This window comes from Condylura cristata, unplaced genomic scaffold (genome assembly GCF_000260355.1).
Source record: "Condylura cristata isolate star-nosed mole 26May11 unplaced genomic scaffold, ConCri1.0 scaffold00005, whole genome shotgun sequence".
Taxonomy (NCBI): domain Eukaryota; kingdom Metazoa; phylum Chordata; class Mammalia; order Eulipotyphla; family Talpidae; genus Condylura; species Condylura cristata.
Window position 1 is genome coordinate 66576585 of NW_004567106.1, and position 15389 is coordinate 66591973.

General features: G+C 50.1%; 1 protein-coding gene across 1 annotated transcript in view; it reads right to left on the minus strand.

The window, feature by feature from the left end:
• The window catches only part of HIPK2 (homeodomain interacting protein kinase 2), a 108876-nt gene that overhangs the window by 8794 nt on the left and 84693 nt on the right, over positions 1–15389 (minus strand). Inside the window, exons 9-11 of the mRNA XM_004677211.2 lie at positions 14662–14804; positions 12022–12201; positions 9093–9374 (exon numbers count right to left, since the gene is read on the minus strand). Of these exons, the coding sequence (XP_004677268.1) occupies positions 9093–9374; positions 12022–12201; positions 14662–14804 (605 nt within the window). The remainder of the gene's footprint in view (positions 1–9092; positions 9375–12021; positions 12202–14661; positions 14805–15389) is intronic.

Consider the following 15389-nt stretch of genomic DNA (forward strand, 5'->3'; position numbering starts at 1 on the left):
ACACTTCAGGATGAATGAAATGAGATTACCTATATAAGAAAGAAAATTAAAACAAAACAAAAAGCCCCCAAAGGCTGAAAGAGCTGGAAGGCCAGTCCCACTGAACCCTCCGCCTCCAGGTGTCCCGTGGCCACCCTCTGTCTTCTCCTCTTCAGAGAAGGTACCGCCCTGTCTGAGGGCAGAGCAAGGCCCGGCAGTCAGAAGCCCAACCGCAGCTTCTGCCCACCGCGTGGCTTGGGCTGCCGCTGTTCACCCCTCCGCCATTCAGTTTCCTTATCAGGGCAGTGAGGGTAAACGTAGTGCCTGAGTCACAGGGTTGTTTGAGAGTGAAGAAAGAAAATGCTTGGCACACGCTCTGTGTAGCCACTGCCAACAGCAGGGATTCTGCAGAGGCTAGCTGCTGTCATTCTCGCTGTTACTTCGCTAACAGGTCTGTAACCGATTTATCTAGGCAAAGCGAATTCTATCCAGGTGAGCACCTGCTGGAAAAGTTTCCAGACTTATGAAGAAACCAGAAGGACGATAGGAAAGAAAATGAAAACTCCTCAGTTAAATATCTGGAGATTGCTGTGAGGTGCTACAGGGAATTCCTGTCTGAAGAAGTAAAATGCATGTCCTGCCCTAGGGGAGATGAAGCCCTGGTGGGGGGGACTGTGTCACAAAATGACACGTCAGACGGTAAAAGCTTTAAAAAACAAGCAGTTAAAGAGACTAATGGATGTCACAGAGCCTTCTGTGAACTGTCAAATGAGCTGTACAGATGATAACTGTTCAGAACTCAGAAGAAGGGCAGGAGTGAATGGATCACCTGTATTTATAGCTCTGCCTGCTAAGGTTGGTAAAATAGCTACATTTTAATTAATAAAGCCACATTTCCCACTTGCAAGGGTCGCTTGAGTACCACGTGACCCGGTGTTCCACTCCCAGGTAGGCAACGCAGTGCAGCCGGAAGGCAAATACTCAGGGGCCAAAGGTCACCGTGACACAACAGGCAAAAGGTGGCAGCCACCCAGGTGTCTGTCACAGAGGAAGGGACGCACCACGCACACCCACACGGTGGAATCTGACTGGCCGGGAAACCGGTGACGTTTTGCTAGAGGCAATGTGGGTGAACCTTGAAAAGAGGCTCAGAGAGTGAAGCCTGACAAGGACAGGTGGTGCATGAGTCCACCTGGACGCCGCTGGGCCCCTGGGATCAGCACGTTCACAGAGAAAGTAAACAGAGGCGGTCAGGATGGGGGAGAGCGGGGAGTCGGGAGTTACAGCCCCCAGGGTACAGTTTCCCCCGTGGAAGTTTTCGCATTAACGTAGTGGTGATGGCCCTAAATGGAGTTGTTTACTTCAAAATGGTGAAGGTGGCCAATGTGTTTACCTATCTGCAGGTAATCATCGTGCCTGCATTCCCCAAACCACTGAGCTGTCCACTTTGGATGGGCGACTTGGACAGTAAGCAAATCAGCTCTCAGCTTTCAAAAAATCTTACTCGGAGAAACAAAGCATGTAGGGTGAGTGGGGGTGGGAAGACACAGGCCTGGCCCTAGCAGTGAAAAGGGGAGCTCCAGGGAAAGGTCCCCAGGCCAGGAAGTCGACAAAGGGATCTGAGAACAGCAGGCGGAAGTGGGAAGCTGCAGGGAGCGCGCACAGGACGCAGAGCTGCCCCAAGGACCGCGAACCCCCAGCTGCCTTCTGAGTGGGTGCGGTTGGGTAATGTGTGGAGACGTGGCTGTGCAGCAAGAGGTTACTAAAGGGAACCCCGCCCCGCTCCACACCTCTGCAAAGCGCTCCCAGTGGCAGGGGAGGGGCTGGGAGGCCATGACCTTGAGCTCCCAGTTCCTGGGGGGAGGCGGCACTATGCTGCTCATCTGCAACAGCCGGTTGTGACTGACAGAACACACGGGACGCACACGTGGTCTGTGGCAGGTGCAGGTGTGAGGGCTGAGCCCACACAGAGGAGAGGCTGGGTTCTATTCTAGTAGTGATTCGGCTGTCCAGTTCCTGGCCGGATCTGGGTCCCTCCAGGGCCTGCTATGGAATCCACCAGGGGTGAGTGTCCCCATGGCACTAAAGCGTCCATTGCGAGGCTCGCGGAGGCCATGAAGGGGACTGAAGATTGGATTTGGCTGACTCCTAATGCGGAGAGGAGGTTACTCCCTTTCGTAAGGGTGCCTGATGTGGCCAACTTCTGAATCCACAGCTTTACTTACATGTAGTTTAGAAAATGAACAAGTCACAAGCACAGCGCCAATGTTGGACATGCGCCGACAGAACTCACATTGGGCCTACTGGGACTTATTCAGCTCAGCAGGAGTGAGGGCATTCTGACTGGTGCTACTGAAGATCCAGCGACCACTGCATGAACCAGCAAGCCTTGGGCACTGAAGACGGCTTTCTGGAAAATTTGGACAGCTGCATTGTGGCTTGGGGGATGCGTGAGAATTCAGGGCCATCTTTTACATGGAAACTCGCCAGGCAGAGAGCTGACCTGCCAGAAGTTGTGGACGCCCAAGAGTGACCTAGAACCTCCACACATCCTCTCTGCTGCTCACCCTTCGTTTAGCACCCTAAGGCCCTTGTGCCTACTGAGCAGACAAGACACCGCAGTCCAGTGCTGACTTCCAACCGTTCTGGGTTTACGTGACAAGCTTAGAAAAGGTAAATGAATTTGATAGCTGTTTTTAATCTCGTCTATTGTTAGAAATCTCTGTGCTTTCTCTGAATATACTCTACAGATTAGAGAAGAAATTGGGAAGCTGTTAAGAGAGTCACTTTGAAAATGACGCTTTTGCGATTACTATGACAGATTCTTGAGGCTCTTACGTAACAATACCACGGGACGCGTCCAGTGTCTAATTATTATTGATAGCTTACCAACCACATCATGAGTCAGTTAATGGAAGTGAGAGATGGCGATACAAGCAGAATGAGGAATGTTAGCTTCAATGGCCTCGACTATCACTCTGAATAAAGAACAAAGAGGCCAGAGTTCATAACTGCGTTGTGTTGTCATGGAATAGATGATTTTCATCTTTTTAAAATGATGAAAAGAAATAAGAACCTAAGAAATAAACACATCAGCCCTGGGGGGCAACACATGGCTGGATGATCAGATGCAGACCTGTGACCCCTTTTCTGCAGGGATGCACCAGAAAGCAGAAAATATGTTTCTGATTTCTATTTGCTAATCTCAGCCCATTCCAGCCTTCGAGACTGGGGTCAAAACTCATCTCCACCAAGAAGCTTTCCATGACTTGTTTCACTCCTGATTCCACTGTGAATGCTGGATGTGAAACACATTCTCTGGACTGTGACGTGGGTTACTAAACCCAGGCATCCCTGATCAGACGCATGCCACTGTTGTTCCAAGCAGACAGGGAGAGCTCAGGCCACTTGCTTCCTCAAGCTTACTAGTTAGGGACACAGGCAGGTCTGAATGTGGATTATTTTTGGTGGGGCAGGGGGGAGGGGGAGGCAGGTGTGCGAGTAAGCACGGATTTAAGTTTATTAATTAAAAAAAATTTATTGCAGTAATACTGAACATGAGTATTTTGTAAGGTTCACATTACAGTGTAGTTGACCAGACGTACGATGTTGCACCGTGGCTGTCTATATGCCCAACCCACACTTCCTGGAGCTCCTGATACCATTCTTGGAGTCTATGAATTGGACTGCTTCCGGTACCTCATCTAAGAGGTTTTTGCAGGTTGCCGACTTCCATTCTCTTAGGGCCAAGTGGCATCGGTCGTGTGCACAGGCCATGCTTTCACCATCCGGTCACCTGATGGACATGTCGGTTACTCTGGATGGTGCCGAACACGGGTGCATGGAGCTCTCTTCAAGGTCCTGAGGTCAGTTCTTTGGGACAAATAGCCAGAAGTGGAATCACCAGGTCATATGTAGTTCTAATTTTAATTGTTTTGGGGAACGTCAGTATTGCTTTCCAGAAACTGGTGTTCTGCATTTCCACCACCATGTGGAAGCGCTCTGACTCCCCACATCCTAGTCCACTTTTGAGAAGAACCGTGCAGACAGCTTGAGGGGATGGCTTCTGTGTTTGGCTTTGTAGTTCCCTGGTGTGACGTGAGCTTCTTCCACAGAGCTGCTGACCATTCACCTGTCTTCTTTTACAAAATGTTTGCTCGAGTCCTTAGTCTTATTTTTAAATCAGATTCTCTTCTCGGGGTGGGTGGGGTGGGCGCTACTGAGATGTCCAGAGCCCAAAGTCATGCTCCATCACTAGGCTATACTAGTTCTCACAACACGCCCCTCCCGCCCTCCAGTACTTAAGCTGTGAACTAGCTGAAACGCCTCTGGCTCTCCCAAGAGCATGTCGGGGGGCCGTGGGCTGGGCCCAGTGGATGGGACAAGAGCTGCCCGTCCTTCACGGCTGCTACCGCTTCCTGTCCCCATCCTGCCGTCCACCCAGAATACCTGGGTTGCTTTAACCACCCTTCCCAGGGAGAGATGAAGAAGCGGATGGCTCCAGGCCAACGTGGTCGTTCCCACATGTTAAGCTGCTCCCCGTTTAAGTCATTGGGGAGAACGAAACAAATCTACAGCAAGCTCAGCTGCATGTCCCGTGCGGACGGTAGTCTTCACCCTGGATGTGTCTCTGAACGGGAATGTACACACATCCACGCAAGCACACTGCCGCAGTCCTGTGCAAGCTACGCCTTCTGGAGAAGTCAGAACGGCCCCACCCAGTCACTTCTCCCGTCTCTGCAAACGAAGCACCGCCTTGCCCTGTGGCAGCTAACCCCTGCCACTCATTCTCCCACGAGGAAGGTGCAGCACGCTGGCAATGGCTTTGTGACATGTAGGGGACAGGAGGTGGGTACGGTGTCTCTTCCTATGCGGCCCTCTCGTAAAATGCAGCCCCTAACCAGGCTGCTCAACCCGCTGGCTTGTCAGGAGCGGAGCGCTGAGGAGCCTGGATTCTGCTGGACGAACCGTCCTGTCACCGATGAGTCAGTGTTCTGAAACCTCGGGTTGCTCCCGGCTCACGTCAGACGTGTACACGTGTGTTTCTCCCCCGCTAAGGGTTAGTTTTTCGGGCCCCTGTCTTTTGAGTAGGTATTTTGCAGTTTCCTTATTATGCCTTTTCTAGAAATTAGGTTGTCAATGGGGTCAAAAGCAGAACAGGTTGAGTCTTTTTTTTTTAATGTAAACTTCCTTGAGAGCAATTCGCATCTGAAATACTGAGTGATATTTAGGAAGCGATTTTCGTAAAGTCTATATCTTGGCAACATTCCCTGCAGTGCTGAGCAGCTGCTTTCATGTGTGAAGTGATGGAGGAGCTGTACCTGGCGACCTAAGTAACACATGAGGCGCCTGCCAGCAACGCCCAGACAATCCAAAGGACAAATAATGGCTACTGGACAAAAATGATCTCTGGTTGGTCACTTGAGATGAGCCACTTGGTCACATGCTTCAAAAATGACCCTGGTGCCCCAAGATTGCATGAGGTGGCCACGCAGGCTCAACAGAGGACATTCCAGCTCGAGGCGGTGCTGGCAGGGGGTCTGAACAGTAAGACTCGCAGCTGTCAACCCGGTCCACGAAGATGCCAGGGAGGAGAGACGGCTCGCTCAGCATGGGAGTCAGTCAATGCTTCTCGGAGCCAGTGACAGGGATCTAAGATTTCCGGCACTTTGACAGACAAAAGTCTGGGCTCCACAGCCTGGGCCTGGCACCCTGCACATGGTGGGTGCAACCAAGACATGGTGGGGTTCAGAGGAGGGGCAGACAGAACGTGGATTTGTTCAACTAATGACCAAAGAGAGTTTGGCTATTTTTGCCAGTAACTAAGCCTGCCATTTCTTCAGTGGCCTGAAGTCAAGTCCCAATTCTGCTGCTGAGAGCCCGTATCAACGTGGGTGAGGCACTTACCTGTCCTGGGGGCTCAGGACCGGCTGGTAAACCCCATTCAGGATGCACCAGACCGAGCGGGTGAAAACGTGCTGAGTGCTGTTCTGACCCCTGCCCCCGACCCACTTGCTCTCGGCTGGCCCGCGCCGTCCCCAGGCGCACCAGACCCTGGAGTCCTCCTTACAAGTGGGAGCTGCAGACCATCCCTCTGCTCTGGCAACCAACAGAGCCACCATGGGGGTTGGGATAATCCCAGTGCCTGGGCATTCCTCTATGGTCATCTGACTGCGGGGACTCAGGCTGGTGCCACGAGACACTGGTGCGGGAGGCGCTGTCACCTGCCCAGGGGCTGGCGATGTTCCAGCTGCTGGGTGAGGCCAAGGCACCCGAGGGGAAGAAGGTGGCATTTCAAGAAGGTTCAGGGCCAGACTTGGGGGTGAACAGCGAAGAAAAGATGAAGTGGGGACTCAGGGGTCAGAGTTCAGGTGCTCTGGGCCCAGGGGAAAGCAGGTTTGGGAGCAACAAGGACCAGGGTCAGGGAGAGAAGGCCACCACTGCTGACACTGGAGCCCTGTTGGGCTGGAGAAGCTTCCAGCAGGCGCGCGGCTGAGAGGCTCCCTGACTGCTGCACTTGGGGGTTGCTGTGCACCCGTTTCCTCTGGAGTGATGCTTTCCCTTGAACCCCCGTGCACCTCCCCACACGAAGCTGATCACCCCACGGAAGGGGTCACCCTGACAAACCCCTTCCACTCTAAACCCCGTTCTCCTGCACTGCCTGCTTCTCTGGGGTCTGCTGCTCGCTTCACTGCTGTCCTGATCTGCCCACCTTCGCTTCACTGCTGTCCTGATCTGCCCACTTACTCCATATGAATTTGTGACCTCACCTCCTTGAGTCATACCTGCGAGGCCTCTGACCTTAGAAAGCTCTCTCCCTCCCTGCTTTTCCCTCAAACTGTTGCCCCGTGGTATCCCCACAGGACCTGGCTGGTTTTTATAGGACTGATACTGTTGCCCCGATGATTGCTAGGTCTTACTTTACTCATTACCCTGCACCCCTCCTCAGCACAGAATGTCTACCTTGTTTATGTAACCCCTGCGTCACCTAGCAGGTGTGCTATCTCCCACCAGCGGGACCCATAAATATGCACTGTGCGAAAGTCTGTGCAACTCTGATCCCTAAGAAACTGTAATTCACCTCCACCCGCTTTTTTCTCTCTCTGCAGTGAAGTCACAATGATGTGGCCACATGACCCGCTAGTTTCTCCCTCTATAAAAGTTTACTGGTTTCTAAAAAAAAAAAAAAAGTTTTTACTGGTTTCTGTTTGCTCCTACTTGGATTTAAATATACTTCCCCGTCTCTTGGGCCCGAAGCAGTTTTTTTTTTTTTTTTTTTTTTGGCAACAGTCATTTGACCTCATCAGAAAACAGTATGACCGCATTCTGTGACGCCTGTCCCCACTGGGCAGCCGAGGCCCTGACCAGCTCCTCTCTGGCCCTTCCCTGCAGCTCCCCACTTGGGGTAATGGCCCCAGTGCATTTTAATGTCCTGGGGGGTGGGTGGGCAGTGAGCCCTTGCATCTCTCATGCTGAACTCCATGCCTGGGTGTCCCTCACACGCACATCTGCCTACAGGCCCTAGCCCCAAGATCCTGCCAGGCTGCCAGGCACCTCAACTTTGCCTCTCATTCTCAGTTCTGGCCATTGTCTGGGGGAGGACGACGCAGGTCAGATACACTACTCCCGCCCCTCCTGGACATGAGGGTTGAGATTCAGCGTCCATGCAAACCTCATACTTCAAGAACAAGATGCTCATCGGGCTGGTGGTCAGTGTTTTAAACTGCTTCTGTGTGAGGCTGCTGGGTCCTTCTCATGCTGGATGCTACAAGCCACCACACCCTGCCGCACGCTGGGAGGTGCCTGTCTCTTGGTGGAAGGACCTGTGGAGCCCACAAAATTCCTGGGCTGGAGGGTAGGAGGCGCTGGGGAGGGTGGCCTACTGACTCCACTGAGGCTGGTATTGTTAAGAGGAAGTGCGTGGGTGAGGCCCCACAGACAGGCAGCCCAAGTCCACTCTGGGCTCCCCTGTAAGAGTATGAGAAAAAGAGAGCGAGGCGCTGCCTAGGCAGGGAGCCCAGTCCCCCGGCCCCCAGCCTCCCCGGCCCCCAGCACGATGCTAAGACCCGAGCGCTTCGTGACAGTCTTCTCTGAAATGCACTCAAGACCAGGCTGAGCCGTTAACTGGGGAAGGAACACACTCGAATGAGCCAGACACTCGCTGCGTCATGGAAACCTAAAACAGAACACTGAGCTTCACCGTAAAGATGGGAGGGGCGCCAGGAAGAGCTACAGCGAGAATATTTTAATCAGTCTATCTGTACATGCTGTAATGATTTCAAGTGTGGAATTTATTCTCTAATCAAGAGGATTTGTGATGACTCATTAGTGACAATGTATCCAATCAGGAATTAAAAATTCAGGTCTAACTGTGATTGCTAAGCTTCACATCCAGTCATGGGCTCCTGAGACCAGGTCTACGAGCTGTGGAGATCAAAGGCCGTGGGACTGCAAGATCCAGGGGTCATCACGCAGCCCCAGCACAAACCCAGCTTTGAAGTCTGGCTGGAGAGCGCCGGAAAGGGTCGCTGACGCCAAGGGCAATAGTCTTGCAAATACAATAAATACTCCCCCTTCTCCCAGGATGCACACGGAGCAAAATGAGTTCTGTGTACTTTGGAATAAACAGTAAAGCTCTCTGGGTAAAGAGCCAACTGGCAGTTTGAAAGATTGGGTTAATCAGGCACGGGAAACTTCTGATTAATTGGACAATTACTTCAAAATCTGAGAGAGCCAAGGCGATGTTAGAGAAATATCCTGACCAATTGGGAATAATTTCAATAGCCTGAGGCGGAGAGCTTTAAGCTTACACGGATTGAAACGGCACTGCTGCGTAATTTTTATGACCCACGTCCCCCAATGTATAGGGTCTGTAATGATTTTTTTCAAGACCAAAGTGATTCAAAATTATTCTGGCTGGATGGCCAATGAGTCTGACATTCCCTTGACACCACTTTAGGCCTCTCGGACATGGCAAAACATGAACTGCAGCGGCTGGGAGAGGGGGACTGTCAAGACGGACAGGAAGGGGCCCGGATCCACCGAACTGTCTCTGGGGGAGGTCGCAGCGCACAGGCCTGCTCCTCCTGGACGTCTGCAGTGCACAGCCTCACCTGGTGGGGGCGTGCTTTTGTTCCTCCTCCTCATCTGTGTCGCTGCTGATGGTGATGACGCTGACCGTGGGGCTGGGGGTGTCAGGAATGACAATGGTCTGCCGCTGGCGCTCCCTGGTGGTGCTGGAGGCCCCGTCACCCCACCCGCACGTGACGGAGGAGCTGCAGGCCGGGCTGCTGTGCACCAGGGCGCAGCGGGGAGGCGTGTTCTCCTTGACGCGCTTGGACCGCTGAGGGGAGCTGATGGCCTGAGAGGAGGACACCTCACAGGTGGAGACGTTTCTGCAACGACAGCCACACACACACTCAGTGGAAGGTCAGGCCCGGCAGCTCCTTCCAAGGGCCTGTCTGGGAACACCAGCTTGGCTGAAACACCATTAGAAGGCGATGCCAGGGCCCTCAGACTTTGGCTGGAGCTGCAAATTCGGGTCCCCTAGAACTCTTTCTTTCCACACAGAGGGTGCAGCAGCCTGGCCTTCTGCGCTGGGGCTCCTGAGCCTGTTATGGGCCAGAGGGGGCAGTCACGACTCTCAGGAGAGGTAGAGGGGGCTGTGTGCAAGGCCTGGGCTGGTCACTTGGGTGCAGTAGTATAACCCAGAATTCAGGGGTGTCTGCCCCAACACAGCACTATCTTCAGGACAAAGGCCTTATTTCCTGAGTCCTTTTGTCACCCTCCCAGACACCCTGAAACATAGTGTCTTGGAGGGAGCTGGAAGAAATGGTTATCCATTTCTTCAGAGCAATACGAAGCTCTGATTTCCTTGCTAATGGCGGGTTTTGCCTTCTCTTAATCTAGAATACTTGTTTCTCAAAAGTTTCTGGATGTGAAGTATCTAATGCTGCTGACCTTCAAGTTTGGCTTCCACTCCTTCCTCTAGCAGAAAGATATGACCATGTAAGTATTGTGTGGATAACTGAAAAAAATCCCTCACTTTCTCCATCAACCTCGTTGACCATGGCTGTATTTATAGCGAGACAAACCCACACTAGTGAAACACTGAAGACTCTGATATGTTCTTAGGGATTCTAGCACTTTCTGTTAAAGAGATGCAGGAAGCTGAAAACCATTCCAGAAAGATGGATTTCACTAATTCTCTATCTAGCTGGTATCAGATACTGCCTGTTCCTTTCTGAGGGATGGTGCTAAGTTTTAAGAAGATTATTTCACTGTTTGCGCTTAACATAGACCTATGTTTTTGCTATTGTTAATATGCTACAATTTCAAGATGACACTTTTCACTACTCATGCAGTTAAAAGATCTCCACTTGGCTTTGCTAAAGGAAAGTTAAGACTGGTGGCACAACCTGCTAGGAAGGAATCTTCTGGTCTTCCGGACTGTTTTGCTTAAGGCACTGGTCTTAAAAATAGACAAATACATAACTTTCACTTGATTATTTGGATCCCAAACACCCTGGTAATGGTGTCACAAAGCCAGCTGGGCGACGAGGAAGCGACAGAGAGGGACTTAACAGGTTGGAAGGCCTGCAGGGGTCCTGCTGCTCCTCCTTGGTCAACCAGAGCCACAGGGCTAAGCTCAGCCCTGGGGAAGACCAGTACTTGTAGGTTGGCAGGACAGAGGGTGAGGATGGAGATGGTGGCCTCGCAGGGCTGGCCTGAAACTAAGAGGAGTTTTCCTGAGTTGTCAGAAACACCCAAGTGAGGAATCTTGAAGAATGACAACTTTGAATACTTGGAATACTTTCTAAGAATGAAAATCAGTCCTAAGTCCTGGTACTTGGCTATCAGGGAAGGCGAAAACCAAGTCACTCAACATTTTGTATACTGTACTTGCAATCAGTCTACCCCAAGTAAGCAACCAGGGACCTCTAGACAGTGTCACTGGGGAGAAACAGACCAGCAATTCTACAGTCACATAATCTGGATATGTGTGGGTTTGGATAACCCTATTTTTTCTAAAGTCAGGTTTATGGCGGTATAATTTACATACCCTTAAATTTGCCCCTTTCAAGTGCTTGATTAGTTTTGACAAATACAGCGACCTAATGCTCACCTTCATCAATCTAGACTGTTCTCTTCACCCTGAAAAGTTCCCTCATGCCCTATTCCTAGTCAGTAATTCCCTCCTCTCCTACCCCAGTCTCTGGCAACTCCTGACCTTATTTCCCTCCTGCTAGATTTTCTTTTCCCCCCAAAATCGGAAATGGGATCACACCACATGTGTCGGTCTGTCCATCTTTACCTTTCTGAAGCTTTGAGATGAGACTGGACTGAAAAGGCCGGGGCATGTTTGCTGTTCTGGAAGGTGTCTCCTATTACGTAAAGCTATTGCTGGCATTTTAGCAAGCAGCAAAATGAGTTAACTTTCTGTTTCCAAAAAAAGCACATTTTGGGACTTATTTTTAAAAAGTCATTTTTGAGCCCTCCCTGGTGGCGCGGCGGGTTAAAGCACAGCACTGAGAAGCTAAAGCCACTTCCACATGAGTTCGATTCCCGCCTGTCCTGGAGGTGACCACATGGCGTGGCAGACCTCTCCTGACCCGCCCGCTGCTCCCCTCAGCAGTGTACTTCGGCGATCTGCCTGTTCTGCTCCCCACTCTGTCTCTGGTGAACCCTCTAGCCGCCCCTGAGCCTCTGGCCTGTACTCCAGCTCGGTATGCACAAATAAATATCTTTAAAAAAAAAAAGTCATTTTTGTAAGTGTTTTCCAGAAATTTCAGAGGGGACTATTTTCTAGAGACGCCGCAGAGGAGGCCCGGGCGCTGACCACAGGGATTCAGAGCCTCATGTCTGGTATCCCAGGTGGGCTGGCATTTGCGCAGCTCTGAGAGACCCTAGCACTAGCGAGGAACCACTCCTTCCTGCCTTGGCCAGGGGCACGGCACATGCAGATACTCCCTAATCCAGCGGCTTTTAAGTCCTAGCTCCTGAGGTTCTCACCCCAAGGCCATACTAGGGCCTCACACCTACCTCGCAGAAGACTGGTGCTGCTTACTCTTCCGGGAGGAGGTGGTGCTGGTTGGCTGCTGCCGCATCACGTGGGCCACGCCCACGTTCAAGGGTTGGGCTGCTGGAAGGGTCACATGACCAGTCAACAGCGCAGGCTGCTGCATGATGGGATTGTAATGGCTGCCGTGAGCATGCGTGTTCCTGAAAGGAAGATGGGAGAGCAAGGGCCATGAGTGGCTTTAGGAACACAGAGCGCCTTGTGGCCTGAAGGCTCTTCCGCAACATATAAGACAAATTAAAACCCCCGATTGGTTCCGGTTGACTCCTGGTTGCCAGGAGTGGGGCCTCACTGAGAGCTCATCTCTTAAGTCTCCAGATGTTCTGACGGAGGGTTAGGGACACAATTTGTTGGTGGGTGAGAAAGGACATTTCAAGTGGGAAGAATTTCAGGGAGAGGGTCACTTAGTTCCTGCGAGAAATAGCCCCTGTAGCGTTTAAAGTCCTCAGTCAGGTGACTGTTGTGTATTTTATTTGAGAACTTCCATAAGTGTCTTCAAAGGTTTATTCCACTCCATGAAACAGCTGGGTAGCTTAGCAATGCCATTCCGTAAGTGGAGAGATTGTAGTTTATGTGAGGAACAAGCCTTGATGACTAGGAGCCATATGTTTCTGGCTTTAGGAAGTGTTAACGTTCTTTTGAATTCTCTCAGTGGCTAGCGCCATGCTCAGGCACGTAGCAGCTGATCAATTAATTACACGCTTGCTGAATGAATAATTAGATTAACTAAAGGTTGACTAGATGTGCTAGAATTTCGTATTAAATCAAAATTAATAGCAGTAAGACACATGTTGATAGAAATACTGGCAGCTATTATCCTGAAGCTGGGTGATGTTTCAAAAGCTCTTAGATGGAGATTGTAGGAGCTCAAAAGCTTGTTTTCCAAAAAAAAAAAAAAAAAAAAGTAAACGTGGTGATTAATTCAGAGACTTTCCTATAAAGTCCATTTAAAACCTAATGCAGAACAAAAAGAGAATCATTTGAATATTGAAAGCATAAAATTAATGTTCCAATTTGGGAAAACGGCTGAGGACAAAAAGAAGGTAGACACTCATGTGGAGAGGTTGGTAGTCTATGGACATTTACTGCACTTTACAAACTGACATTATGGCTTTTTAATTTTGTTGCCCTTTGTCCTAGAGAGGTGGCATTCTTTTTCTATATCAGGCATGTACTTTTCTTGTTTATTAGCTATGATGAGGGATGGTTCTGGAGAAGAGACTGGAAAGAAAGTGTGCTGGCCTTCACTGGATGCTGTGGTAACCAGGTAGGAGGTGAGGAGGCAGTGACACACAAGAAAACATGCATGAATGACTGTGTGTTATTGCTGGAACTAAAAGAGGTAAAAATGCTGAAATACAAAAGAAAAGGGGACTTCAACATATGTGTGATCAAAATGGGGTGAGAAGAAAAAAAAAAGGATCATCCAGGTTTTCCTTCATTGCTGTAACTCAGGAGCTGGAGAGGGAAGGCCATCTCGCTGAGCGTGAACCCGTGGGAACGAGGAAGGGAGGTAATGGATTTATTTATTGCCTGTCAGGTACCAGATATCTGTTTGGTCTATTTAAATACCGGTCAAGTGCTTTGTGTTTTAACTAAATTTAAACCTTCCCACAATCCAGAGAAGTATCATTACTCCCACTTTACTGAAGAAAAAAACTAAGACTCATAAAAGGTAGGTTATCTGCACCAGGTAACGCGAATCCAGTTTTACTTGGTCTGAAAGTGCCCCCCATGAATGGGGGTTCACATGGGGTGCTGTCAGGGGGAGGTCAGAGGGGTGAAGGCTGATCCTGTGCATTCTTTCTTTTTACTAGTCAGAAACTGGAAGAGAAGAAGTTGAGGCTTGACTGGGGATATATGTCTTCACCCCACTCCCTTTTATGAGCGCTCTTAATTCTCAAGTCTTTTCAAGTCAGAAAAGGAACTTCCAGGGGAGGATCCATGATTGGTACTGAGATGGTCAGAGAGTGAAGGGTGTGACTTACCCTGATTTTTGGATTGAAGGAGAGACACCTGGGGACTTTGGGAAGTAGGGGGCCCCCTAGGGTTACCATTTGGCTCTGTACTGATGGAGGGAGATGTGATGGTGGTGAGGGCTTTGATCTAGAAGATATGACTTAGCTGGAGAGACACACTCAGCAGACAAGTGAGTTTGACATGGTCAGGTTGATTCCAGGTCAAGTCTGCTCTGTCAGGCCTTCCCTGGGAGGTCAGACATGGTTTCCATGTGCCCATGTCTCCAGCGCCTTTGGAGCACTTTCTGGAATTACTTAGGCCTTCCTCGGAGTGGAATTTAATTCTAAGAACCAACCAAATATTATGGTATCCATGTCCAGTGAATTACACTGGTGATCAAATCATGAATCTAAACTAGGGGTTGAAAATACCAACTAACCATCCATTAACAAGGCTGATTTTCTTGTGTCCTCTTCTGTTTATTGAAACACAACCTCTCACTAAACCATAGTCATAGTCCACATTGCATCTTTAATTGGAAGTGTCCTCTACCAACCAGGGGAATCAACAGAGGTCAGCCCAGCAGCCCTCTGGCTCAGAGGTGGATGAGGCTCCCGTTCAGACACACCCGCCCTCGCACTCACCTCCAGTCAGCCAGCTGCTGCGTGCCTGCCATGGTCTCCGGGATCACAGTGGCGTGCTGCACTGATGTGTGGGTGGCCACTCCTGTCAGCTGCTGCCACGCTGGGGGAAGCAGGATCTGCTGGGTCCCACTTGGCCAGGCCTGCTGTAGCACATAGGACATTTGCAATCACCAGGCTTGCTAATCCCAGCACCAGCTTCTATGAAATGCACTTATTCTGGGTCTGGAACTTAGTCTGTTCCAGATCCTGTGTGGGTGGGAAGTGGAAACTGGCCTTTGGCCTCAAAAACTAAGTGGAGGGGAGAGAAAATGAACATGACTGAACTCAGCAGACCTGTATGGAGAATATTAATTTGTGCTGAAAGAGATTTATATATAAATTTATAGATTTATTTATAAATTTTCTTAACGAGCACTGCTTCAAGTTTCTGAAAGTTCATTAATGATTCGTTGTGTCACACAACGACATGTAAGAGGGTGAGCTGGGTCAAACCAGAGCAACTCTTTGCTTCAAGAGGCTTTCCATCTAGTATCCTTTAATATTTTATTTGCCAATTAGAATCCAGAGTTCCAGTTTACATTATCTTTTTTTTTTTTAAGATTTATTTATTTATTCATATAGAACTGGGGTATAGGCCAGATATGTGGAGGGTGAGAGGATTCACCAGAGACAGAGCAGGGAACAGAACAGGCAGATCAACGAAGTACACTGCTGAGGGGAGCAGCGGG